General features: G+C 39.1%; 2 protein-coding genes across 9 annotated transcripts in view; one reads left to right on the top strand and one right to left on the bottom strand.

Annotated features, from left to right (window-relative positions):
* Positions 1-13,205, bottom strand: SNX20 (sorting nexin 20). 2 transcript variants are annotated; one of them, XM_082770245.1, is made up of 4 exons: positions 13,069-13,205; positions 5,342-5,520; positions 3,583-3,734; positions 1-995 (listed from the first exon to the last, which is right to left on the bottom strand). In XM_082770245.1, exons 2-4 carry the CDS (start codon positions 5,505-5,507, stop codon positions 327-329), a joined length of 987 nt encoding a protein of 328 aa, XP_082626371.1. In that variant the 5' UTR covers positions 5,508-5,520; positions 13,069-13,205; the 3' UTR covers positions 1-326. The 2 variants fall into 2 exon arrangements, with proteins under 2 accessions (XP_082626371.1, XP_082626370.1); XM_082770244.1 differs by lacking the exon at positions 13,069-13,205 and adding an exon at positions 7,582-7,702.
* CYLD (CYLD lysine 63 deubiquitinase) overlaps positions 12,379-27,200 on the top strand; it is a 26,620-nt gene continuing 11,798 nt past the window's right edge. The window contains exons 1-12 of one of the 7 annotated variants that reach the window (XM_082770238.1): positions 12,597-12,892; positions 14,509-14,683; positions 15,307-15,461; positions 15,967-16,622; positions 17,615-17,917; positions 18,764-18,869; positions 19,918-20,016; positions 20,951-21,067; positions 22,658-23,037; positions 24,631-24,796; positions 25,581-25,722; positions 26,326-26,448. In XM_082770238.1, coding sequence (XP_082626364.1) covers positions 16,116-16,622; positions 17,615-17,917; positions 18,764-18,869; positions 19,918-20,016; positions 20,951-21,067; positions 22,658-23,037; positions 24,631-24,796; positions 25,581-25,722; positions 26,326-26,448 — 1,943 coding nt within the window. In that variant the 5' untranslated portion in view covers positions 12,597-12,892; positions 14,509-14,683; positions 15,307-15,461; positions 15,967-16,115. Of the gene's footprint in view, positions 12,471-12,596; positions 12,893-13,203; positions 13,286-14,508; positions 14,684-15,306; positions 15,462-15,966; positions 16,623-17,614; positions 17,918-18,763; positions 18,870-19,917; positions 20,017-20,950; positions 21,068-22,657; positions 23,038-24,630; positions 24,797-25,580; positions 25,723-26,325; positions 26,449-27,200 lie in introns of those variants that run through there. The other 6 variants (XM_082770237.1, XM_082770241.1, XM_082770242.1 and 3 more) reach the window with 6 other exon arrangements.

Raw genomic sequence — 27,200 nt, forward strand, 5'->3', positions numbered from 1 at the left:
AAGTGCTTTATTCATTGTATTTTCCTATTCTAGCTATGCATGCATACAAAGTGGGCTATGTTCAAAATATTGTCAAAATAAGCAAATTATAAATTACTTTTAGTTACAAATTTCTTTCCAGAAGTCTTAAGCTTAGGTGCTTCTCAAATCTGTAGAGTAAATATAACATTTTCAAACATATGCTAATGTTGACATATATATATTTGTTCTACTAGTTTAAAGTTATGTTACCCTAACAGGTAATTTCCAGTTATTACTCTTTCAAGTTACTGTGTTCAGGAAAAGGAGCAGGCAGCTTTGCTATTTAATTAAATTATTTCTTGTATTCATTGTACATACTCCCGAACTGCAAGTTCTTTCAGGGAAAAAACTCGTACAGGATCTTTTTTTGCCTTCCATTCTTCCAGTTTCTCTTGCAAAGACAGAAAATCCTTTCCAAGTTCATATGCCAAAGTTATCATTGCTTCTAACAGGGGAATATAATACTTGTGACTGTTATGTACCCGAAGGCGTGATAGAGCTTTTTCTCCATATTCAAAGGCACTTGCTGGGTTGTCCAGGTCCTTGTAGCACACCACAATAGCACAGAGAGTAGGGACAATTGAGACAGGGTTGCCTCTCGTCAGCCTCTCCTGCAGACCAATGACTTCTAAAAGGATTTCCAAAGCTTTGGTGTAGTGGCCACCTCGCAGGCAGCCGTATGCTTCCTGAAGCTCTGGCTTTGTTAAAAAGTCAATAAATTTTTTTGATCTTCGGATATATTTCATAGAATAAAGACGCCTCAGGTAGTCCTTAAAGGCTAGTTTTCTCTCATTGATTATTTCTTCTGTGAAGTTCCCTGTTAGGGCTTTTTTGGGAAAGGTCACATCTTCCAATTCTTCACTAAAGTCCTCCAGAAGATTTCTGTGCAGTTTCTCAAAATCTGAATAACGCCGTTCAATTACAGACTTGTTGCTGTCAAAGCTTCCTGTCTGCAAAATTATGATTTTATACATCTAAACACAACAAAAAAAGAAAAACAAAAATGAGAAGGACCATCCTAGCCCCAGTGCAGCCACGTTTTGGGTCTGTTACTGCTTTGAGAAGATTGTGATTGTATATTCCAACAGCTGAAACCTTCCTTCACCACTTTCATGCATATAATCCTGTATATTCTTTGGGATTGTTGTGCAGTTTCTAAATTAATCACTGGCTAGGATTACAGAGTATGCTCAGTGTAGGGCTGATCTTTGAGATCTGTAGCCATCAAAGTAATAATTCCCCCCTCCAGCTGTTTTGGACTTTGGCACCATGCTTAGCCTTTGCATGTAAATGAGTTGTAGATAAACAAAGTACTAATGGATCCCATCCTGCAAAGTGCTGACAATGGTGAACTAGCAGACTGAAGCACGTAAAATCACTTACAGAGCCTTACAGAGCATTTCTGTAGCTATGCTTGCTTCTAATAGCCATGGCTGCTGCAATCAATCATCATCAGTGAACTGAATGGATATCCCAGACTTAATATTGAACTTAATGTATTTTCCATTGGTGGTAATACACAGAAATTATGTTTGTATCAGACATTTCTAGGATTTGGGGGCATTATTAATGCTGTGAAAGAAGAGGGAATATTTGGCAGTAACATTTGGTGTATGCAAAAATAAGATGGAGCAAATCCAAAGTCTCATTTGCCCTTTAAATCATTGTCCTGTTCAAATCCTGTTCAAACTTTCTTGGCATATATAAATATACTGCAAAAAGGTGACATTTCTACAAAAATCTGTGTTTGTTAGCCAAAATCCTTCATTAACAGCAATGCTGTCCCACATTAACAGTTCTCAAAAGTCCATCTTCCTCAGCTCTTTTCTGGCCTCGAAAAGAAAATGACTATAATAAATGTGATATTAGCAAAATAGCTGCAAAATAAAATTGAGAGTTGTGTTGTACAGATACAGTCTCCTTTGGGCCTGATCCAAGCACCATAATGTTGAAGAAGGGCCAAATACCTAATATGCATAAACCAGTGGAGCTCCACTGCTTTGCTGTGTCATTGTGCACCAGCTAAGGGCATGGACTGTTGACCTTGCTGGCTTTTGGATGTTCACATTCAACTTCCCACTGAATTATACAAGAGCTGGAGCAGTTTTACACACACCAATTGTTTTCTGTGCTGGTATAGAAGGGTGAAAACTAGTACTAGCACTAGTGTCATTCTGATCCTCTTCCTTGATTTTCCTTACAGAGAAATTCTCTGTATTAATCTTCATAAATGATCTTTACAGGCATTTCTTGAAAGGTTTCTAAATTTGATCTGACTCCTCTGATCTCTTTTCATTTCTAAGCACTGTGACGTTTTGCTATATTTTGCCGTGATCCCTGCTGAAAAGTGTATATACTCTTGATGCATATCCAAAGCAATCATAAGTTATCATTTTATAAAGGGCAGCTAAGTGAATAATTTACATGTACTTTTTGTGTGAGTGTAGTGTGCATGAGAAAGAGAAGAAATACCATTTAATTAAACTGTCATTCAAATTGGCTCAATTTTGTTGTAATGTAAATTATTTTGCCTAGGCTTGTGACTTAACAACTAGGTTTAACTACTTGCACGTACGCCAACCTGATAACCTTGTCCTCATACAGCTATACTAAAATATTCTTTAATTATTCAATAACTTGGATACTCTTGAGGGTGTGTAAGACAGGAGCATCAAAATAGGTGTGTATAATGTGCAACAAAATATTTGGACAACCTCTAGAACCTGCTTTAAACTCTACTGAGCTGCATCGCCCAGGATCAGTGTCACCAGTATGACTGTTAGCATTTTTCATCTGCAGATCTCAGAGATTGTTGCAAATGAGGAAAACAACCCTATCTGAATTTCACTGACAAGCACTGAAGAAGACTTGCTCTAGATCAGTCCTCCAGAAGTCCAAGAGCAAAATCAGAAATAATAATAATAAAAAAACCCTAAGTCTCAGTGCTGTGAGAAAAGGTATGAAAATCCAACCCATTCTCCTGTTCCTGTCCCTCATACTTATGCTTCACCTTAAAAATATGACAGAAATATTCCATCTAATGGAGCTCTAGGTAGGGAAGGGAAACAATCCCAGAAGAGATCTAGCTGGAGGATGTCTTAAATTTTGTCTACATCAAAGAATTTTGCACTTGTGCTAACATAAATTTCTGATGTGGAGGTTATATAAATATCATGCAGCTGTTACAGCAGTCTAGCTCAGTGCCAGTGTAACTGCATTGATATTTTTGTACTTGTGTGAATTTCTTTAATGTTGACAAGCCTCTGGGTGTAAAGGATACTCAAGCTACTAATTGACTTGATATTGCTTTCCCACTGCTGCAGGTTTTATGAACTGATTGTCAGAGGTTTTTTTTTTTGTTTTTTTTTTTGTTTTGTTTTTTTTTTTAGGGGCAGATACCACCAGCTATGCCCTTATGAACAGTGAGAACAGGCTCTACTCAGTATGATCACAGCTTGCAGAACCTGGCCATCAGTGAGGTCTTCATGCTGTGTGCTGTGCAGACCCCTGTAGAGTGAATAAAAATTAATGATCTTCTTACATATTAATTTTTTCACTTACCACATATTTAGATAAGTGGTGCTCTACAATTCTGGTTGATGGGATTTCAAAAAGGAGTTTGACCTGTATGCACTGGCTTTTTTCATTCCTCCAGTATTCCTGAAGCTCCTTAGTGGTCATTGAAGAGTTGGGACTTAGGGATGCATTAGAATCTAAAACCAATATATAAAATATTTCAGATTATAACCTTTGCATTTGAAAAGACTTCTACATGTTTATTGTGAAAGCAGAGCTTAGAATTTCTGTTGCCATAACAGCAAAACCTAAAGAATGATTCCACTGCTAATAAAGACTGCTTCAGGTTCTCTAAGGAAAGCTGTTGTGCTCTGAAATTTGAAAGACACTACATTGGCTGCAGAATATAAATTTAACTTATTATGGAAAAATATTGACAAGAAGTATTGTATGTCTAGGATGTAGCCTCAGGTGCCATGCGGGCAGGAGGTAGGCCTCAGCATCCCAGCTGAGGCCCAGTAGGCCTAAAACCCTCTGACTCACTGTTTTGAATCAGATGCTTCTCCAGCCTTCTTCCTTGCTAAGAGGATGATATAATACAATGCAGATGCAAATTCAGACGTATATTGAAATACTGACCATATTCAAATATCAGGACTGTACAGTAACAGGTGAAAGCTGAGAAACATGAATGCCCTAACCTTAAAGAAGAAACTCAGATAACCAGCTTAGCTGAGGGAGGAATTGTCACATCCTCTTTTCTTTTGTAGCTGAAGTGATGCCACAGTGATATTTGTATGTGCAACTCCCTTCCTTCCTCCACGCATAGTCACATACACAGACACAAAATCCCCACCGTATATGCATATGTAAAAATGAAGCTTGGCTGGTTTGCTTACAGGGGAATTTGATGAAGCTTTTCAGAAGGGTGATTTCTCTGCCTTTGAAATATAGCGACAACAGTTTTCATCAAGTGGCATACAGCCTAACAAAGTGGATAAAAGAAATGGAGTAGTGGGCACAGCAGTCTCAGTTTCCTCTCAGTAATGTCTCTGTCAACACACTCAGCTGAAGTCAGCCTGCAACATGCAGACAATGGAAGTGAATGACCACAAGTGAATGGGAGGATAACTGCTTGATGCAGAAACAGGAATGTAAATGCACTGTAGTACTCCATCAGTAGCCCCACTTTTACATGCTGTTAATCGTTTGGTCATACAGTTCTAAATATCAAGGCCTGCAGTGATTGGCTCAATCTCTGTAAAACGTTATTTCTTGAGAGAGAGGTGCTGTTTATGATAGCTTTGTAGGCTGAAAATCTTGATGAAATTGCATATATTATGAATTATATTTAACATTTTATTAAATAGTGTGACAGTAATCTTAGGGATAGTAGAAGTCCAATGCTGCTTCTTCATTGGGCATGTGAGAAACTACTGCTTGAGATTAGTTTCAATCAAGTTCTTGGTGTCCTTAATGACACTGCCAAGAAATTCAGATTTTGTGATGTACAGAAAGAGTGCTCCCAAGACAGGCCAACTGATGAGCATTGTTTTGGTCTTGGGTGTGTAAATTTATTCTGGAATAAATTTCAGGTACAAGAGATTTAGAAGGAAAACTGTATGTGTGTGTATCAAGAAGTGCATCTGTTTTGCTATTGCTACGGTATTATTACAAGTTCAATCAAGGGTTATTTTCAGTGGAGTAGGCAATGTAAATTTGGACTATTGTAGTAAATAAAGTGAAGTTTTTATATAAGCGGTCAATAACTACAGAAGAAATAAAATGAAAGGATAGCATCAACCTTGGAGGTCATCTTTTTTTGGGTTTTCTTTGTTCACTTGACAAGAAATTTCAGCTTTAGGTTGATTTTGTTCTTCATCAAGAGAAGCAGTCGTAGAAAACATAGTAATCCTGCTCACAGCTTCCAACAGCCCCCTTTCTGCTGTGCAGTGTGTGTCTTCTTCCATTGCAAAGCTGTCACTGAAAGATTACAAAAAATAGGACATTTCTTAGTAGCATGCCTTTAGAGGATCTAGTCTGGTTATCTTTTTCGTTGGCTTCCTCATCGCTTTCTGTGAACATGTGTGAGGGCACAGTAGTTTTATGAAAACTAAAGTAATAAATTGAAATATATACATAGTTACCACTGAAGAACTATTCTTATTAATATTACCACTGAAAGTACTTGGACATTTTTTGGCAGAGTAAAATCAAACATGAAAATCACAGTAAGTTATGTTAAATAGGATTAGGTACATAGCTCCTTAGTTACCTATGAGGATTTTGCCATAAACTTCAGTGAGAGCTGATTTTTTCTCCTGAAATCTGATTTATTATATATATTTTTTTGCCCCACACCTCACAAGTACTAGTTCACGTGGACTCAAATCTTGGAGATTATCAGTATAACTAGCAGCCTGGCTCTCTTATACTGCTGGAGATTACCATTCTCAAGACTCCAGAATTTACCATCTGTTCTTAATTACTGTGTTGGCCTATAAGGCAAAACAAGGCGCTATCTGAAACAGCATAATATTTTTGTTTTATTTCACAGTTTCAAGTTCTCTCCAGAGAGACTTGTCACTGTACTGTGAGAGAATAACAACTGAGTTTGACAATGGCTAGGTGGAAGGCAAACCGAGGTTTCTAATTATTATGCACAAGCAGTCTTCCTTTACTTCTTTTAGTCCATACACTGCGCTTCTAGTAGATTTGTAAGTCTGTTCTGCTAGGACTGATATTTTGCCATGTGCTTATAAAATGCTTAAATCAATCTACTACTCCATAGACTGGATTGGCTATTCTGCCACATAAATGTCTCCTTAAGATGTACATTTTATGAAAAAATAAAAATAAAAAAAATACTTCTAACGTCATTGTATTCTACCAGCAGTTTAGAAAGTTTTAAGAACATCCTAACCACTTTGCCAGGGTGCTGTGTTCAGTTAGTTACCATGAGAAGTGTTGCTTACAGTTTATCCAATGGGTGAAAATCAAATAACATGAAAATCTACTCTAAAAAAGTGCAACTCTCCCTGCTCGAAATGTAGAAATAATGCCCAAGGAGAGGTTATTAAGTAACGAGGGGGTTTAGGACAGAGGTGTTACTACATATCATTTTGTCACCGCTTGTCTACCACACAGTTATGCAATGCCAGTTACAGAGGTGAGGAAACTCCTTCAGCAGAGCTATTGATTTCTGGCAAACTACAGGGCTGTAAAAAGAAAAGCAATTACTTTCCTCACTGGAAATAATGGAAATGCTTTCCTCTAAGCAGCCTTTCCTCTGCCTGGCTTGGATAAACAAGAACATACATATCATCATCCTCATTATGAAGAGCATCATAGAAGCCCTTAGTTTTGAACTTTGGACCAAGGGGTAAAAGTTTTCACTGTTCTTCTATTACTTTCCAAGATGTCGTTTTTGAACAGTAAGAGTGGCTGATTATTTCTATCTGCTTATCCCTTTAGATATTTGTGACAGTTTATCCCAAGACTGTAAACTTTCAAATATTTTTTTGAATGTAATCTCAAAATACCAGATTAAATGAGGCATCTGAAAATGGCCAAATTTAAATAAGGACGTTTTTCTTAGTTGTGAGTTGGCATAACCTAATAAGCAAAATTGCATTTATATTCAATAAATATATCTTTATATATCTATAAACTTTATATACATAAATATCTGTGTGTATGCATATATAAATATCACTTTAAAACATGATTTATCTGAGCAATACAACATACTTGCATATAGAGTGATGCAGAAGTGAATGGTGTAATATACAAGTCTTCACGTATATGCATTGAAAATTATCCATGCTTCATAACACTTTACAGTGACTTTTTGTTGGGAAAGTTAAACTTTAACTAAGAGACTATTTATTTTTGCATATAAAAAAAGTCCAGAACAACATAAGGAAACCTGCAATAAATGACACAATTTTACTTTGGCCAGGTACTCCTGCTCTGTATCAGAGTAAATGTCACTCAGACTGAGTTAAAAGTATCGGCAGAAGCCAAAGTGCACAGAAAACTCACCTGGGAACTGCCAAGAAGATTTTAGTTGTGGTGCGTGGGTAGTCTGTACGAAGTCATGAGCGGCCTGCTTTGCATTTTCAAAATGCAGAAAAAATATGTCTGTGTGTGCTTCTAGCAGGCACATTCTGTGTTTTACAAAAAGGAAGGAAGAAGTCTTGATTAAATCAGACTTCCTCATCCAATTGGCTCACTGCTTCGGTGCTGACTGATTACACATGTAATTTCCTATCTGCTTCGAACAGCCTGGCTGCTGTCTGCAGACAAGATGCAGTGATGCAGCTCCAGCCACAAGGGCACTTTTGCAAACCCAAATGTCAGTATTACACACGCAAACACAAAGCGGGAAAGAGCTCAACAGTAAATGCAATTACAAAATCAATGAAAACTTGTCCACGTGGATTTCTGACCATTCTCCCACCCTCCCTCCCCCCCCCCCCCCAAAAAAAAAAAAAAAAAAAAAAAAACACCGAAGAAAAAAAACATGTATATGTAAATGCACTTATGTGGAAAAATATGCCCTGTAGGACATCTTTAAAATACAAACAGCATCCAATTCAGGAAAGAAAATGCAGATGGTACCACAATTAATAGCCTCGTTCTATGTAAAATTGCCCTTCTGACAGAAATCCTGATTCTGCACAGTGCTTAAGCATACGATTAATTTCAAATATCTGCTTAATTGAAGTTCAGAAAGGAGCATTATCATATTTGACATGACGACTAAACTTGAAATGGACTTATGTGTGTGCCTAAAATTAATCCTGTACTTAAATTCTTTGTTGAGCTGAGGACAAAGTGAAGAAGAATGATGCATTAATCCACATGTCCATTGGCCCAGATGCTTCCTTTTGTAGTTCACTTCACTTTGGAAATTTGCTTTAAAACACCAGGATAGCTATTTCTGGGGTAAATAGTATGGACACTCTTTTTTAGTAATGTAATTTTCCCGGTTGCCAAAGCTCACTCACTGAAAAAAACCAGGACATTTTAATGCAGCACTAATGTGGGAGGCAAACATCCAAAGGACCACATGGATCCTGCCCCACACATTCCTTTAGAACAACAATTTCAAATAATATAAAACCAGGGCCATAAACTGCCAATGCCTCTCTTCTGCTTTATTCTCAACGTAGAACAATGCCAACTTTAACTTGGACTCTGTCTAAATGTAGAAGTTTTGCCAAAATAGCTGTCAGAACGATGAAAAATCACTCCCATGCAGCTACAGCCATACTGGCAAGACCCCTAGCATAGATGCCGTTATATTGGCAGAGTCCTTTAGCCCATTTAGCATGTTCCATGCGGAAAGTGATTTAAGTTACACCAGAAAAGAAATCTGTGCTTGCCAATACAGCTCTAAGGTGTAGCTGTACCAGCCAACTCTTTCAAGTGTAGACAAGGCATGGGCTTCTGGCTCAAGTCTTATTCCTTTAAAGTTAGATTTATGGGTTTGGTTACAATTGTGAACAAAAACCAAGGGGGATTTCAGTGCATTTCACCCCTGCTGACAGTTCACAGATGTATTTGAGCTTTGAATTCTGAATCCGCTAATTTATGTGTTGCCAAAAAGCAATGTATTATTTTGTGATGCTTAGTGCTATTGTCCTGCTCTTGATAAAGCTGAAGGAAAAGAGGAAAGTGTATTTTTCAGTACATGAAGAATGACCTCTATGTTCAATTATTTCAGAATAAGCACCTTCTAGTCAAATTAACCTGGATGATTAAAAAAAAAAAAAAAAAAAAAGTGAAATCTGCTATGAACATGGCTGACTGATACGGAACAGTTTACAAATCGAGGGTGTTCTGTGGGAATTCTGTCTACCTCAGAAGAGCCAGCTGTGGCAGGTACAGGCAGATCCTGAACTGGTGGCAAGGGAACATCCCCAGGGCTACTGCTGGCCTCATGCTCAGGAGCTGTGATAGCCATTGCAGGCCTCCCTGGCTGCTCCTCCCCATCCTGCTCCCATCTGCTCAGGTTTTGTCCAGACAGCCCCAGGCCTTTACCTGGACCAACTGTTGTTAGTCTGGCAGTATTTTACTTTTCTTATTTCCACTTGATTAGCACGTTAAAAACAAACAAACAAAAAAAACCCTACAACATACAGTGGTGTTTCTAGCAGAATGTACAACGAATATCTCTTCATATTTTTAGTTTCACTTCCAGCAGTCAAATACCGACTAAAGGGTTAAGCAGCAGAAAAGGGGATTTTTCACAATGGCAGCATACTGTTCTGAGATTGGAAAGTGCACTTACACCATCAGTTTATTTAACTATTCATAAAATGATGGTAAACGTTTATGAAAAAGCGTATTCTGTCACATTCAGTGATGGAAAAGGGGTTTTCATGCAGTGGCTTACTCAGAGTTTGTATTCTGTGCAGGCACTGACTTTGTCTGGCATACATAAAGAGCACAACATTAAGACACGTTTACCGAGGGATATGGAAAAAGAATGCTCTGCAGTAACACAGGAGCTAGGCAAGGTTAAAATTGTAACACTGCAGTGCATAAAAGTGGTTGTCATACAAGTTATGTCCTCCATACATATCTAAGATGGAAGGTCCCATTTTACGAAGAGTTCCCTGGAAGCTTATGTCTAAAACTTGCTAATTAGCCACCAGATGAGCAAGTCTTGTGGTGCCACATTAAGGATGCCTGTATCCCAAGACCAGCATTCATGCTTTTGATGGTTTAAGAACCAGAAGGGATGTCTACAGCAGTGTAAAACATCCTGCCTTGATTTGGGCAGTTAACGTTTTCCCAATGTGGTAGACTACACAAACCCAGACAGAAAAAACATTCAATCACAGAACACAAAGCTGGTATCAGCTTGGGAAATGATGTGATAAACCAAAGTTATGCCCAAGCTGCAGTTTACTGCCAGGTTTGTCCTGCTGTAATGGGCATAGCAAGCTCCTATTCAAGTAAGAGAATGTGGCTGTAGTCTTTCTGTTACAAAATCCTCTTCAGCTTCAGCCCTATGAAATACAGCTTCAGGCTCCCTCCTAGGGCCTGTATGGCTTTTTGCTCTCAGGCTCCAACCTATGTAACTAATCCTTATTTATTTTACCAAATCATTAATTAGAACTGTTGGTAATGAAACAAAACAAAACAAGGGGAGGCAGAAATACCTAATATATTTACCCAAGACCTCTTTTACCACACAACTAATATTTTGAAAGAGTGCTGTAATGTTATCTTTGATGCTTCTACAATAACTTTTCATTTTTTTATTTTTTTTTTTTCAAACGCAACAGCATAAGTAACTTCTGTTTCCATGTTTGAAGTAGGAGAAATACTTAGCTGTTCTGTACGAATATTCTGCACTTTTGGGGTACTGTGATAAATGAACAGCATCCTGGCATAGCACAAACTACTGTTCCATGTTATTCATATAATGTTTAATTGTATGATACTATGTCTTTTGAAAGTGGAATTTGTTTACCATACTTATAAATTATAAAACATGTTTCTTTTATCAAGAGTGCAGTTTAAAAAAAAAACACAAAAACAACAAAAAAAAAACACCAACTACCTTGCCATTTAATGGCAAGTATCTTGTGCTGGTGTTACAGACAGGGTTTTTAACATGAAAGAAATGCAACAGGCCCATTTTACACTGCCAAAGCCCTGTTACCACTTTACAACTCCTTTATTACTTCTAAAGGAGTGCAAAGGAGCTTTAGAGTAAATAACAGTCATAGTCTGTCTTTCATCTGCAGTCTGTCAGAGAGACAGAGCTGTACTGCAAGCCCAATGGGTCAATAGGATATTAACACGGGTTACATTTCACAAGTGCTCTTCTGTCTGCAGGACAGATTTTCTAAATGGTGTATGTTGGTCATTTTCCCTGCTGAAGTAAGAGAGTTAAGTACATAATTACTTGGACTAGAGAAATATTTTTAAATATTTGTTGTTGAGTTACTAGGCATACCATATATAGCTATTCCTATCTAATATTTTGATATTTTATTCTTATAATGTCTGTCAGCTTTTCTTATTGTATGTGATTATAGTATAGTTAATACTTATAGTCATGTTCCTCATGTAATTTATTTATACCCAAAATGTAAATATCACAAAATTTGGGATAATAGGACTTAGAGCAGACGTACTGATGCATTTTGTAGTAGTATAAAAGGTGGCTCAACAAATGGAGGAAAATGCAGCCGGTGTGTAGAGATGGCCACCCTGAGGATTATCAGAGCATAGCTCGGTTTTACTGACTGTCCTTCCGCACAGTGAAGGAAAATAACGCGTAAATCTTAGTATTTTTCCACCACCACTTATTCTTTGCAAATTAAGTATTACTTTAAAGGGGAATTCTACTGTTACGCGTCTAAATAAATGATTAGCGGGAGCTCTCGCTCCATAACGCATTGACACTGGAGGGGTTTCCTCAGCCAGCCCCACACCGCCCTGTGGTGTCTGACACCCCCCCCCCCCCCCCCCAGCCGCATCCCGCAGGCCCGGCCACGCCGTGTCCCTCCGCCCGCCCGGCCCCGGCCCGCCCGCGCAGCCAATGGGCGGGCAGCGGCGCGCTGCGTCACCCAATCACTCCTCCCTCCCGCCCTCGTCCTCCCGGCGGCCAATCGGCGCCCTCCGTGGGGAACGCTCCGCCAACCGCCTCTTCCCGACCTCCCCGCCCGCCCCGCCCCTCTGCCGCTCACACAACCTGGATGGGCTGGAAAGCCCCGCAGCGCCCCGTCAGCTGGCGGCGCTCTCGGCCAATAGCACCCCGAAGCGCTGACTACCGCGCTCTCTGATTGGCTGCGGGGACAGGTGGGGGCGGGCCCTGCGGGGAGCAGCAGGCTGCGTTTCACCGGCCGAGAGCAGCGGCGGCGGCGGCCGGGATGGGGGCGCGGGGCCGTGAGGCGGGGCCGGGGCAGGTGAGCGGCGGCGCTCTCAGGCCGGGGGTCGGGGCCGGAGGTCGCGGGTTCGGGGCCCGCCGGGCGGTGTCGGGGTGGCGGGGCCGCGGCCCGCAGTGCTCAAAGCGGGGCCTGGGCGCCCGGGGCGGCCGCGGGGAGCTTCTGCGGCGTCGTTTCGGGAGGCGAGCGGGCAGCGCGGCGGCGGCAGGGCCTGGGCGGTGCTGCCGGGGGCCGCCCGCCGGGGGCTCGCGTGTGGGAGCGGCACCGGCTGCGCGCTGAGGCGCCCCGCTGGCGGCAGGGCTGGGCGAGAAGGGAAGTGAGGGGAGCCCCGAAGTTGGGCAGCCTGGCGCGGCCTGCCCCCGGCGCCGCTTCCCCGCAGAGCGCGCGTTGCTGCGGTCACGGCTGCCGGATCTGCGGCTTCCCAAAGCCTTCGGAGCGGGGAGGTAACGCGGGCAGGAGGCGGTGGCAGCGCGTGAGCGGCCAGCCCGCACACAGCCCTGCCGCTGGGCAGGCACCGTCTGGGGTGCGCCGAGCGCCCTGGGCCCTACTTGTTGCTGGGCCGGGTCTGAGTGGATTGCCCCGGGGCTGGTGGCGGGGGCTGGGCTGACCGGGTACTGACCTGGGTACTGGGGTTCAGCGAGTGTGCAGCGTAATCAGCTCCCTTGGAAACAGCCGGAACAGGTACCGTGAAGTGCTTTGTGTACCAGCTTCTGGTGTATGGCTGGAAGTTAACATCCGTTCCAGCGAGCTGTGCTCTGCTGCTAAGTGCTGATCTATCGCCTTTTTCTATAAGCGGTAACTTCTTAGAACTGTATTTTCTTTGGCGTGGGAAGGTGGTGAGTAAGTTTGTGAAGGTGTTTTGTAGAGTGATAATGAACCTTGTCGTAATGGAAAACTTCCTGGTACTTGATTTAGTAGCTTCATACAGTCTCTGGGGATGATGGGACTTTGGAAGACTGACCACATGTAGTGTAAAGTTAGCGTTATGTAATCCAATCGCAGCTGGTAACATGTTTTCCCACTGAATTCTCTAGTCCTAAACATGTTAAGGTTATGTAACACTGCAGCAGTGCACCTGAGTAGAATTAACTTTTTTTTTGGGTAGCTGCAAACGAAGCTTTACTTGATGTATTCTTCATTTCTTTTTTTAAGCTCTTCTACAGACCTTTGTTAATGTGTTGTCTCATATGTACTTATTCATATTAAAATTGTTTCTAAAAGTGAAATGGAAGGGACCGTGATCCCTGTAACATCAGAGACGCTTGTTTGCAGTGTTTTGGGTGTCAGTTCTGTGTGGAATGGCTGGTAAAAAGGAGAGTTCAGTGCATCAGCCTTTGAAAGCTCAGAGCATAAAGCGGAGCTATAAAGAATAGGACCGTATGTATAGTATCCTCTGTGTCTGGTGGAAGTAAAGGGAGGTGGCAACTTGGCAGAACTTGGATAGAACTTGGTTTTGATATCTGAGTAGACTTACAAAAACTCATGGTCATTTGGGTGTGTTTCCTATAGGGGGGAAAAAAAAAACCAACAAACAGATCCTGTTGTATTCTTAATGAGTTCCCTTATAGTACTATAAGGGAACAGTACTATAATAGTCCTATAGTACTATTACAGTACTATGTATATAGTACTAGAGTAGTGTATATATAAATATATATACACTACTCTAGTACTATATATATATAATATTATTATAGTAATATATGTATTACTACAGTATTATAGTAATATATATAATTATTATATATATAGCAATATATAAAATAGTAATATAGTACTATTACTATTAACAGTACTAATAGCACTATGTTATAGTACTGTTACAGTACTATAATAGTACTGTTTCAGTTTGATGTTGGACGTTTATGTTAAATGGGCTTTATTCTTTGTTGATGTTTGAGTGTATCAAATAAAAGCTGAAGAAAAATATTTTTGAAACTTGAAAACAAATTGAGAGTCTGTTTCATTACTAGGCTTTATTTCAGTGGGGTGCTGTCCATCAGTTGTGAATTGCTTTGAAAATGGAAACACTTTTTAAAAAACAACACAATTTCTACAGGCTGCTGCAGTAGTGGTGTCAGTGTGATACTGCCATTGACGATGAAATATACTGTGCTGAGAGGTGGAATGGCTGTGTGGCACAGGAGCCTTTCTAGGAGGGCTGACAAGTCAGCATAGAAATGTGGGAGCTCCTAGTGACTGGAAGATGCTACTTTGCTTAAACTTAAAAGTAGGTGGGTGCTGTTATTTTTCTTCAGGTGAAACAGTTTTAAGCACGCTTCTTTTGAAAAAGATTGCAAACAATTCCAGTGCTACTAGGTTGCTTCCTGATAGCCTCTAAAGCTGGGATCAAGCTGAGTAGGGAAGTGGCAATAGATTTTGTGGTACTTGAATGCTATTGGAGTAAAGGTATGGAGGAAGTGGGTAGCAAGAAGAGGTGCAAGGACAAAGCATTTGTTATATTATTGACTGAAGTTAAGAACATAAGTAGTCACTGAGCTTCTCCTTTAACTGCATGCAAGATAGCTGTGACATCACAGATTAGCAGCAGGGGAATTTGTGTGAGAATGTATTCTTAATTTGTATGGCATCCTTTTTGCTCTCCACTGGAAGAACAAATCCTGTTATGATATTGCAGATTTTCTTTCACATATCCAATATGCTCTTAACTGTGAACGTATATATAGATGTATATAGCAAGTAACAAACGTACACATATGTATCTGCTGCCCTGAGCAGTGAAGTATTCGATATTTTTTGTTTATTGATTGTGAGCTACAGTGCCTAGGATGATATTTAACTAAGGCATTGGCTTCCAGGGGACTTTATTAACTGATATTTTTCTCACTTTCTTGAGGTGAATTACCTTTCTGAAATGATAAAAAGGAAAGCCTCCAGATTTTTCTTGAGGATCTAACGCTGCAGTGCTGACACAACGTGGTTTTCAGATGGTGTTTGTTGCTTACTGAACTGCCCATTTCTATTATGTAAAGAAATGGCTATAACAAACTGGTAAATTTTCCATTTTCTGTTCATCTGTTACATTCACACAATTTTCTGCTTCACTAAATCAAAATGTTACATGAGATGACAGCTGTAGTACATTGTCAGAAATAGGTAGTCACTAAGCACGAAAAAAGGTCTTTACAGCAGGAAGCTTCCGTGAAATATTGCTTGTGAGCTGGAGCAGGATATTTATTCCAGTTCATCTGAAACTAATTTCTTTTTCTTTCACTTGTGTGTTTCTTGCATTTCAGTAAGCTTTTTCCATAGCCCATTGCTTCAGGGAACCAGAGAAGGAACGGAAATACACAGCATTAACAAGCAGAAATGTGTGTGTGGTCAGCAGTCTTGTGGCTGTTTAGAGACTTGTTTTCACTGTCTTGGATTTTCCTGATCTATTTTTACTCTGTAGGAGGAGTGGTTGTGGTCACAGATTTAAATGATTTTCTGTTCTTCAGGCTAGCTGCAGTTCCCCAACTTAAATTTACTTTTTTTTTGTTTTTATTTGTCTTAGGTCTTCCGCTCTGGATCTGGTTCTTTACAGAATGAATACTACTAAATCGTGGACCTCCCAGTAGTGAAGATCAGTGTGTATATTTATATATCAGCATCTTATTTTCTTTTTCCTGAAAGCTTCTGCTCAGCCTCTGAAGTTTAATCACAATGAATTCAGGCTTATGGAGTCAAGAAAAAGCAAGTTCATCATATTGGGAAGAGCGCATCTTTTACTTGCTTCTCCAAGAATGCAGTGTCATAGACAAGCAGACTCAAAAGCTCTTGAAAGTGCCCAAAGGTAGCATTGGGCAGTTTTTTCAAGACCGTTCTTCTGTGGGACACTCCAGAAATATTCCTTGTAAAGGCAAGAAATTACAGATCGGATTAAAGATTTTGGAACAGCCTCATGCGATCCTGTTTGTGGATGAGAAGGATGTTATCGAAATAAATGAAAAGCTAGCTGAGTTGCTTTTGGCAATTACTAACTGTGAGGAGAGATATAGCTTGTTTAAAAGCAAAACCAGGTTAACTAAAGGCATCCAAATAGATATTGGCTCACCTGTTAGAGTACAGCTTCGGTCAGGAGATGATAAATTTCCTGGAGTTGTTCGCTTCAGAGGACCCTTGTTGCAAGAAAGGTCTCTAACAGGAATATACTTTGGAGTAGAGCTGCTGGTAAGTTTCTTGATGGGGGGAAGCATCATATATATTCTATAAGATGAGTTGAAAATATTTTTTTAAAGAAGCAGTCATAACAAAATCTAGAAGCATTGTTAAATTGTGCAATCTTTAGTCTTCTCATAAATATTATTATTGAGTATCTGTGATGGTGCCTTATCACTTTAGCCTTGTATTCTGCACATCCAGTGAAGATACAGGGGCTGTGTGACTCTTCCGATGTAGAAAGAATTGCTTGAATCTGTATCATGGCAAACATCTGACTCAGATTTCTGTTGAGTGCTTTAGTTTTCCTTGTTTAGTTTTTCTTGTATCTTGGCGCTGCCAAGATACAGCCCATAAACTTAGAGATGCTGTTCATGTAGAGCACCAAAATTTAAATGGCAACTAGCTAAGGTGGAGAATATTGCTGTTTTGTGCTCCCAATGAGGTATTTCTGCAAGTATAATGTCTAGCATGAGCTTTTGAAGGGTCAGTCAGATTGAGGAGAGTGCTACTCTTGTGCTAGAAGTGTATTTTTCAAAGTTGTTAAATTTTTTCCACATTGTTTGCAATTCCTGGTAAGAACCTCAGGGGATATCTGGGCCTGAGCACGTGTTAAAATCAGCTCTCTTTATTTGGCATCTAAGTGAAATTTTGGAATGGTTGGTGTTCATGTCTACAGTGAAGTAGTCTTACCTTGATCTGGCAAAAATTTGATGATGGAAGCAAAATCTGCACCTGAAGAAAATACGCTTCTTTGAGTAAAGATTCTTCTGCCTGCAGCTTCTCTCTAATTTAATGACATCTTAACACTTATTCCCATAAGATAGTATGCATATTTGCCACAAATTCTGCCTTTTTTTCCCAGTGTAATGGTAGTTCATCAGACTGATTCATACTGTGATTTCTCCAGGGCAGTGGATTATATTGCTGTTTTTGTAGTAGCCTGATTCTGCACAAAATACACTACTCTTTTTTTCTGCTCTTCTTTCCCCTCTGACACTTAGGAAGAAGGTCGTGGCCAGGGCTTTACTGATGGACAGTACCAAGGCAAGCAGCTTTTCAGATGTGATGAGGATTGTGGGGTTTTTGTTGCTTTGGACAAACTGGAGCTGGTGGAAGACGATGACAATGAACTGGAAAGTGACTATGCAGCTCCAGTTGATGCAATGCAGGTAGAACTTCCTCCTCTGGAGATCAACTCCAGGGTTTCTCTGAAGATAGGAGAGAGTATAGAGTATGGGACAGTTATATTCTGTGATGTCTTACCAGGAAACGAAAGTTTAGGATACGTTGTTGGAGTGGACATGGTAAGAAAATAATCTGACTTTAATTACTTCTGCATGTGTGTTAGCTAGTAAATTACCTGCAATATAGAAGAAGCAGCATTATCCACAAGGTGCTTCAGTGGAGGCTGACCTAAAATGGGAAATAAACACTTGTGTCCAAAATGCCACTTGGTAATAATTGTTTTGGCATTAGGTAAATTAGATCCTATTTGATGCGAATGATTTAGGAGACTATATACTGTGGTTACTCTGAGGAGCCTCCACTGAGCTACTTGCAGTGGTGGATGTCAGTCTTCAAGTAACAAGAGCTGAATGTTTGTCTTGTGAGACTGGCTTTGCTCTGCCTTTAAAAGAAAAAGTCCGGATTTCTTTTTTCTTTTTTTTCTTTTTTTTTTTTAATATAACTTTGGTTTGTTTGAGTTCGTGATGTATCTTAAATGTTGAGTTTTAAGTACAAAAGTTGATGTTTCAAGAAAACATGAAGTTGGTGAATAAAACTTTATAAACTGGAATTTCTTAATGATCTACTTCCAACTTTTTTGGCAGTTCAAGGGTTTTTGTAGATCAGGTACTTCCATAATCTTGATTATAGTAGCTGTTAGATAATGGTACTGAAACTGCTTTAACTTGTGCATAAGTAATGGATTTTAGTGAAGGAATGCTTGTTGAAGTAGGAAATATTTCAAAAAACAGAAGTGTCTGTCTTTAATGTCTCAGGTCTAAACAAAAGTTTGTACAGAAAAAATAGTTGCTGTCAAATCTTTTGTTTTCCTTTTTAACATTAAGCATGTTCCTAAAGACATTTGTGTATTCTTTATGATATGAGTCTTTTCTTGGGGTACATGTAACATGCTTTTCTATTTCTAGGATAATCCTATTGGAAACTGGGATGGAAGATACAATGGAATACAGCTATGCAGTTTTGCAAGTGTTGAAAGTACACTCCTTTTGCATATCAATGATGTTATACCAGGTATGCCATGCTTTCTTAACCAGAAAGCAGACTTAGATAACATCTTAACTTAGACACAGTAACACGATTCAAACAATGCTGCAGAATTATTGTATCCTGACGTCTCTTGAAATAGTTTCACCTTCTGTGTTATACTTCTTTTCAGTTACCTCCCCCTCTTGGTTACAGGAAACCATTTGAATATTAAGAAGTATTCATGTCATTGTATAGTATTCATGAATCGGATATGCAGGTATATGAGTGGCTACAGCAGAAACCTTATTCTTGGAATGTTTTTCAACTTAATCAAGGAATTAAAATACCTTGGTCAGAAAGCTGTTCTTCCTTTGGTTGGACAGCATTATTTATGCATTCCATGAGTAAACACTTGAAAATTCTCAGAAAAAATCAAAGTAAGACTGTGTGCAAATATTCACTATTCACAGTAATTCACTGAATGGTGTTAACTTGTAACCACTACAGTTTCATGTAGTTCCTTTTTGCAGAATGCAAAATGTCACGTTATTTATTAGTGCTCTATCTGAAATCAGATGCTAATGAGAGCACAGTCTTGTACAGCGTGTAGTCTGTAACTGTTTCCCCTCTCTCTTCAATCCAGCCAACTTTTCTTAAGTTCATGTACTGCTTTGTTTAATTGAGATGCATGTTTTTGGGCCTTCTTTTCTCTGGAGAGCTCACATGGACTCTTTAGTTATTTATTTACTTTTGAGAAAAGAGCATTTGGTGTAGTTCTATTGGTAGAGGAGGGGAAAAAGTTGAGATTTCATGCTTTAGTTATCCATAATGGAAGCATAAAATACACATTGAAGAACCTGAAGTCAGACTGGTATATTCAAGAAATAAAGGTAGACTTTAGAGTAAGTAATGGTTGATGTGACAGAAGCAAAATATATAAACAAACAATTATTACCTACCAAACAGGATTTTGCTCCACTCAGACTTAGGATGCCAGACCTTGCTTCATTTACGTTTCAAGCTGAATTTTTCTGTGATGTAGTGAAAGTATAGAAAAGGAAAACTAATACCGTGTTCATATATTGCATCTTAGAGACTGTGTCACAGGACAGGAGGCCTCCCAAGCTTGCCTATACCTCAAGAGGTGGTGGTGACAAAAGCTTGTTCAATCATAGTAAGCCAAAGGCAACAGGTATGTATGAGAAGTCTTTTTTTTTTTTCTTTTTTTCTTTAAATAATATTTTGAATTGATATATTTTGGGGAAAAAGATGCCATTTATTATTGCAGTTATATACAAATAACTTCTTTGAAGTAATGAAAGCACAGAATGTTTGTGCTTATTTTCCATAATAAAGACGGTAGACTGTTTTCTGAATAGTGTTTTTGTTAAAATGTAGGCAATAGTTGAGATTGCTTTCACAAAAGCCAGTTTGAGCTTTAACAGAAATTCAAAAGTACGTTATCTGCTAGTCCAGTTCAGAGCTGCATTCTCCTTCTCTGAAAGTGTTTTTTTTTTCTTTAAAAACAAAGGAAAAAAATGCTTACTGTAAACTATCTCAAACTGCTTTCTTTAGTTCAGTTTTAGTTTATTTCACAGAATCACAGAATCACAGAATTTTCTAGGTTGGAAGAGACCTCAAGGTCATCGAGTCCAACCTCCAACCTAACGCTAACAGCCCTCCACTAAACCATATCCCTAAGCTCTACATCTAAACGTTTTTTGAAGACTTCCAAGGATGGTGACTCCACCACTTCCCTGGGCAGCCTGTTCCAATGCCTCACAACCCTTTCAGTGAAGAAGTTCTTCCTAAAGAACTTTCTTTCTAAAGTTCTTTCTATAGTTCATAGTAATGAAAAGTTAGCACCTGTGGGGCGTTTTTTGTCTTCTTTTCGGGTTCCTGACGTTGAATTTCAGCTCAGAAAATTATTTAGTTATGGAATAAACTACTACCTTATTGCAAGCTTAGAACTCTGTTAGCCTTGATGCAGGAGTTTGCTCCTTTGTGGAAAGGCAGTTCTGTTGTCTTGAAAGTATGGTAACAAATTCTTACTATAAGAAGAGAGCACAGCTAACCAACTGTAAATGATGATGAATCTCTTCAGTACAGCATGCGTTCTCTTCCAGGGTCTACCTCTGAACCTGGAAGTAGAAACAGATCTGAAGTCTTCTACACATTAAATGGCTCATCAGTTGATTCTCAACCTCAAACAAAACCAAAACCCCCATGGTATATTGATGAAGGTAATGAGAGATAATAGTCTTTCATGTAGGCATATCTTTTTATTTAAAAAAAAAAAGTGCATGTACTTTAAATAAAACAAGTGTAAGTTTAATTTAAAACAGTTGGAATATGTTGCTTTAGAGGAAGATATGGTATATCTTAAAGTATCTCAGAACCCCAATGAAAATATATGGTCTTAATTGAAAGACCTCTTTATTCTGCATGTAGGAAGTTACATCTTGGAAATGTATGTGCAGCACTGTGGGAATGTGTATGTCTCGTAGGTAAAATAAAAGCTGAGGCACACAGCTTGGAAGGAAGACATGAAGATATTCCTAGTAGCCAAGTACATACAGTAATTTTATTTTGCCTCTGTTCTTAATGTTACAGATCTAAGGGAACTGCAGTATTCTGCCATGCTAACTGATCAGTATGGAAGTAGGAAAAATTTGACTAATCATGCGTGTGTGTATATAGATTTTGGGTATTTTAAGTTATTTTTGTGAATCTGTTTGAATTCTCCCAAGTCTGTGTATGTGTATTCAGAGCATAAATGGATCTTGATTTGCATCCAGATTTAATGCATTTTTTCTTCTCTTGGCTAATTCTTCCTGAAGCGTGGCTGGCTGAAGGCATAGATACTAAACTAATAATGTTAATGTATAGTGGATTCTTACAGCAGTAGTTGGCCCTGTATTATGGAAAACATGACAAAAATGTTAAAATTGTTCTTGGTTGCCTAACAGATTTTAAGCATGGAAATATGTTTAAAAATTAGTTATACGTGATGTTTTAAATAAGGTAAGTACCCTATCTAAAAAGAGTATAGAAGTAAAGGATTAATTTCTTTCTACTTTTTTTTTGGATGTTAACTTCTATTAATAAAACTGTGTGGGTAGAAGAAGTGAGGAGGCTTTTGCTCTGTAAATACCAATTTTGTAGTAGAGACCAAGAGACCACATAGAGAGATGACAGAAGATGCAAAACATTTGTGTTACTACATCTGGTTGTGATCTCACTAATCAAGCACTATGTTAGTCATGACTTATTTAAATCCTTTATTCTCTATGGATGCTGATAGATTCCCTGTGCTAGAACCAAAGTATGTTGTGATGCAGCCAGGGGAATAAACACTTACCCAGTTACAAATAATGCCTCCAAGCAGTTACTCATCTGTGTACAAGCTGTAATCCCAGTTCTTTCCTTGGCCGTACGATGAATTCCTCCTAGTTTTATCCACTACAGGAATAATCCTTGTGGCTGTTAACTTGTGTTCAAACACCAATTCTAACCTGGGATTGATGTCAGGAGGAATCAGTCTAAGCCTTCCTATAATTCCTAGCTAATGTCTCTTTGTGCTACTTGTTTCCATTGGTTGTGGTAAAAGTGGTACGGCTACGGTGATGTCTCCTCAGCCACTTCTGTGTCTCCATTGCTAAGGGACAAACATCTTCCCACACATCCCCAGCTGTTAATGCTTCCTATGCAGGACACTCATTAACTCCAGTGTAGTTGCATGGTTTGACAGTGAAGTCTCTTCTTTTTTTTTCCACCCCTCTAACCAAACCAAGCAAAATCTGAGCTAATGTCTTGCTTTTGATTCTTAACAGTTGCTGAAGATCCTGCAAAATCACTTACTGATTCATCTTCTGGATTTGGGCATTCTTCACCGCCACTGCAGCCACCTTTGACAAACTCCGTGTCTACAGAAAACAGATTCCACTCCCTCCCCTTTAGCTTGACAAAAGCATCAAGTACTAATGGTACTATTGGACACAGTCCCCTGTCTTTATCTGTTCAGTCTGTCATTGGTGATGTAAATACTACAGCTAACCAGGAGAGTCCATCAACAGCAGGCCCCATCGGTAACTCTCATGGTCTTGAAGCAGGCTCCTTGGCTGAAGTTAAAGAAAATCCTCCTTTCTATGGAGTAATCCGCTGGATTGGCCAGCCCCCTGGGGTGAACGAAGTATTAGCTGGACTGGAACTGGTAAATATCTGATAAACTGTAGTTTGTTTTAATATTAATTACCTGTTACTAGTTTTGGTTTTTAGATTTGGTCTTTGTATACTTTGCAGAAGTAGTCAGTCTGGATGAATTTATCTAAATAGGTTGCTATGTGATCTTGTAACATAGCTGGAGTCTTAGATGGGCTCTGACTTTTGTGGCTGCCCTAGGCCTTATTCTGTTAATAGGCTTTAAGATGGCTTTGTGTTACTAAGGGTAATTGAATTAAAAGGACTGTAGGTGACTAGTTTGCTTTGTAGGTTGCTTATGTGCTTTAAAGGGAGTGTCCTTCGCTCACCTTACTGAGATGGGGGGGAAGATGGGGAACAGCTATTTAACGGCTCTTTGAAACGTAGATCTACCTAAAACCTCCTAGGCTTAAGAGAGGGGAAGATGATGCACGCCAGCAAACAGGCAGTGTCCATCAGTAGAGTTGTAATACCGATTTTGGTAATTGATGGTAGTGATGTTCTGTTATGGTAGCCACGTGCTTCATGTTCCTACCATCCCTTGATGAACATACAGTTGTTGCAAACATAATTGCTGTTCTGTACTGACAGGTACTCTCTAGTTGCTGCTGCTGTGGTGGTAAATGGCTATCAGTTATTAACGTGTATGTGATTAGAGTCACAGAATCAATCATCGAGGCTGGAATAGACCTTCAAGGTCATTAAGTTCAACCAACAACCTGACCTACTGAGTCTCATCACTAAACTGTTAGGGACGTGGAGTTATTTACTTTGGCATAACTTTTTATAATTGTACACTGCTTTTTGTTTATTCAGAAAAATCTGAATTTTTCATAAACGGAAAACATTTAGCTGAGTAGGTGAGATTGTGACTGGCATTCCAGCTGCTGGAAAAATCCTGATGCTTTTCGCTTCTTTGGGCAGAGCTCAAGCTCTAGTTAGCCGCAGGGTTAGACTGCACCTTAGGATAGCTTGTGTTAAACTGGTGTCGTGGATCTGTCTGCTGTGTGCTTCTGCACTAGAACCTAGCAGGTGTTGGTAAGCAGGTAATATACCTTCATCATGTTGTCAGAGATACCTAATGATGATGATTTTTATCCTTCAGACAAAGCTTGTGTTGTCTTTCCTTGACATACACACTGTGTTTTGAAGCAGGTAGTTTTCCTGTGCAGTCCACAATCACACTGGAAGCATTCATGCTTCCCAGTGCTTAGTGATTTTAATTAAGTACTGAAAGATGCTCACTAGTCCATGTGTGTCTGTTCTACCTACTAAGGGAATCTAGGGTAAGTGGCTAGCTCAGCTGAATTTCTAAAGTTGACTAGGTTTTATTCTCAATCTTCCACATCCTTCAAGTTTTCTTGATGGAATTTTTATTTTAATTTTGACGGAGTGAAAGGTTAAGTGTGAAGAAAAAGTGTAGCTTTTAATTTTCTCAACAGATACAGTTTAAGAACGCCTCAGCTGTTGTTTGTATACCAAAACATGGGAACATTGTATATTAAGCTTCAGAGGACCTAATGGAGGGTGATTTATGGATATGTATTTTCTCATTACAGAATTGTAGAAATATGAGAAAACAGTGAATTCTCACTTTAATTTTCAGGAAGATGAATGTGCAGGTTGTACAGATGGAACATTTAAAGGAACTCGATACTTCACTTGTGCTCCAAAGAAAGCTCTTTTTGTGAAACTCAAAAGCTGCAGGCCAGATTCTAGGTTTGCATCACTGCAGCCTGTCTCCAACCAGATTGAGCGCTGCAACTCTCTAGGTACCAAGCTTCTGCTTATTAAATTATCAGCTGGGAACTGACATGGGTTTTGGTTTTGTTTATTCCTGCAGTATGTACTGTGTACTGAACACTGGGAAATCTGTACAGGTATTACTTAAAGGAGAATCATGAATCTGTACAAAACATAAGTTCTCTGACTTGCTTACTCTTAAAACAAGACAATCTTCATTTATTTAAGGAAATGCCATAAAACTTAAGGATTTCTTGTTGTGCTATATGTTTTCTTTACTTTAGAAATTGTAAAGTAGTCTTGCTGAAAAAGATATCTGCAATCCCAGCAGTATGAGATTGCAATAGCAGAACTAAGTTATCTTTGTCAAATTATTTCTTTTTCTAAACACTACGTGAAAGCGTGCTTTTATGGTGAAAATCTGTAGTTGGAAAAAAATAATTGTCTTTAGATATCTTAGCTTTCTTGGGTCCATGTCATTGTGCCTGCAACAACCACAAAGGATGGGTGTCTTGATATTTGTAAGATGGTGTGAACAGGGTATTTAAACTGAGAAGAGAACTTCATTCCTACAGGATAAAATTAATTGAGTGCTGTAGGCTTTCTGAAGCGCTCTGGCATGCATTTTGTGTGGAATGCAAGGCCTCGTTCACTTTGTGGATGAGATTCAATCTCAGTTATAATAAAATGCTATTCTAGTCCAGAAAAGGAAAGCTTACGCTAAGGCAGTAGCTTAGCTATAAAACATTGATAGGAAAATCTGAAGAGGGATAAAATTGGAGGCTTTAAAGTGTCTTTTGAAAAAAATTTCAGCCTTTGGAGGTTACTTAAGTGAAGTGGTAGAAGAAAACACTCCTCCAAAAATGGAAAAAGAAGGTTTAGAGACAATGATTGGAAAGAAGAAAGGTATCCAGGGTCATTACAACTCCTGTTACTTAGACTCCACCTTATTCTGGTAAGTTCATAATTTGTATCATGGCATCCCAAGGCTTATGGGACATATGCTAGAAATGCAGAACACGCAATCTTTGTTGCAGTGATTGTCTGTTTTTTTATTACTGTGTAAATAACAAGCTTACAAAGTCATGCAGTACAGTCTGACACATTACTGTGTTCTTTAAATTTGATCAAGTTCTGCAGGATTTGCTGCTTAACTTGAAATACTAATCGGTCTTCCCTATGTCCAAATTGCACTGGCCTTAGATATCTATACTCTTCCTGACTGAAGTCTGTGGACTGTTGAAGGATGAAAGAGTACTTGGGGCATGGTAGAGTATGGGGGAACAATCTCTTAACTTGTTTGCAGAATTCTGTCTTGGCAACTGGTTTTGTATTCTGCTGGAGTGAGGATACTGGTTTAGAGCAGACCTTTTACTCTTCAGTATGGCTGTGTTGTGTTGTGTCTGTAATTATCTGATTTTGAACTTGTGTAGTTCTTGAATTCTTCCTATGGCTTTGCTTGGCTTGTTTTATGTTGCTGAGGCATCTGAATGGTTTTGTCCTCCAGAATCAAAACAACCTTTGTTTTTTTTTCTTTTTTTTTTTATCTCCTTTGTAGCCTGTTTTCTTTTAGCTCTGTTTTGGACACTGTGTTACTGAGACCTAAAGAAAAGAATGATGTAGAGTATTACAGTGAGACTCAAGAGCTGTTGCGGACAGAGATCGTGAATCCTCTTAGAATGTAAGTAAAGACACAAACTAGTCTCTGGTTTAATATAAACTTTATAATAAATCCTACTGTCTGTGCATTCCTGTTACAAATCTGAAAAGTTTCTAGCTGCTGCCAGTTTGATCTTTTTAAAATATTTCTACTTGTTTTTCATTGTAAATTTCATCAATGAAATAGTTATTCATAGTTTAGTTATAAAATGCTTGTATTTGTTGTCTCTGGAATTAGAATTAGCATGAAGCTACTGTAAAACTTATATGGAGATGAGTACAAAAGCATTGAGAAATGTGGATATTGTGAATTGATGTAACTTCTGTCGTTAATGTTTCAGTTCTTGATACGAAAACTATTTGGGTTATCTTACGGAGTTACGCAATTTCATAGACTCTGAGGGGCTTTTAATGTTACATTGATTCTTTCGTGTGGTCTGCAAGTGGCCAAAACACTCATAGAACTTTGTAATTTCTTGGGTACAATGAGCAAAGTGGAAATGGCAAAAATTATCATAAATTATTTGGCTTCATCCTAATTTTGTTAAACCTGCAAATAACAGTTTTGAAATTCTGTGGGCTGCCTCTGAACAACTCATTAGGAAGTTTTCCTAACATTTATAGAATAAGATGACAGGTTTTGAACCCTTCCTTATATAAGTGTGTGTGCACTCTGGGTGGTTTATTCAAGGGTTCTCTGGTAGGAACAATAGCATACACAGTAGCAGAAATCTTAAGTGGCCGAGAGGACAGTGTTACTCCTCTTGCCTTTCT

This window comes from Aythya marila (assembly GCF_965140915.1).
Source record: "Aythya marila genome assembly, chromosome: 12".
NCBI classification, from domain to species: Eukaryota; Metazoa; Chordata; class Aves; order Anseriformes; family Anatidae; genus Aythya; species Aythya marila.

Excerpts from the sequence above, each read along its gene's own strand:
- SNX20 (XM_082770245.1), bottom strand. The coding sequence starts at position 5,507 with ATGGAAGAAGACACACACTGCACAGCAGAAAGGGGGCTGTTGGAAGCT. Across the intron at positions 3,735-5,341 it reads AAAAAAAGATGACCTCCAAG|ATTCTAATGCATCCCTAAGT; the intron begins GTTGATGCTATC and ends TATTGGTTTTAG. Across the intron at positions 996-3,582 it reads ACCACTTATCTAAATATGTG|ATGTATAAAATCATAATTTT; the intron begins GTAAGTGAAAAA and ends TGTTGTGTTTAG.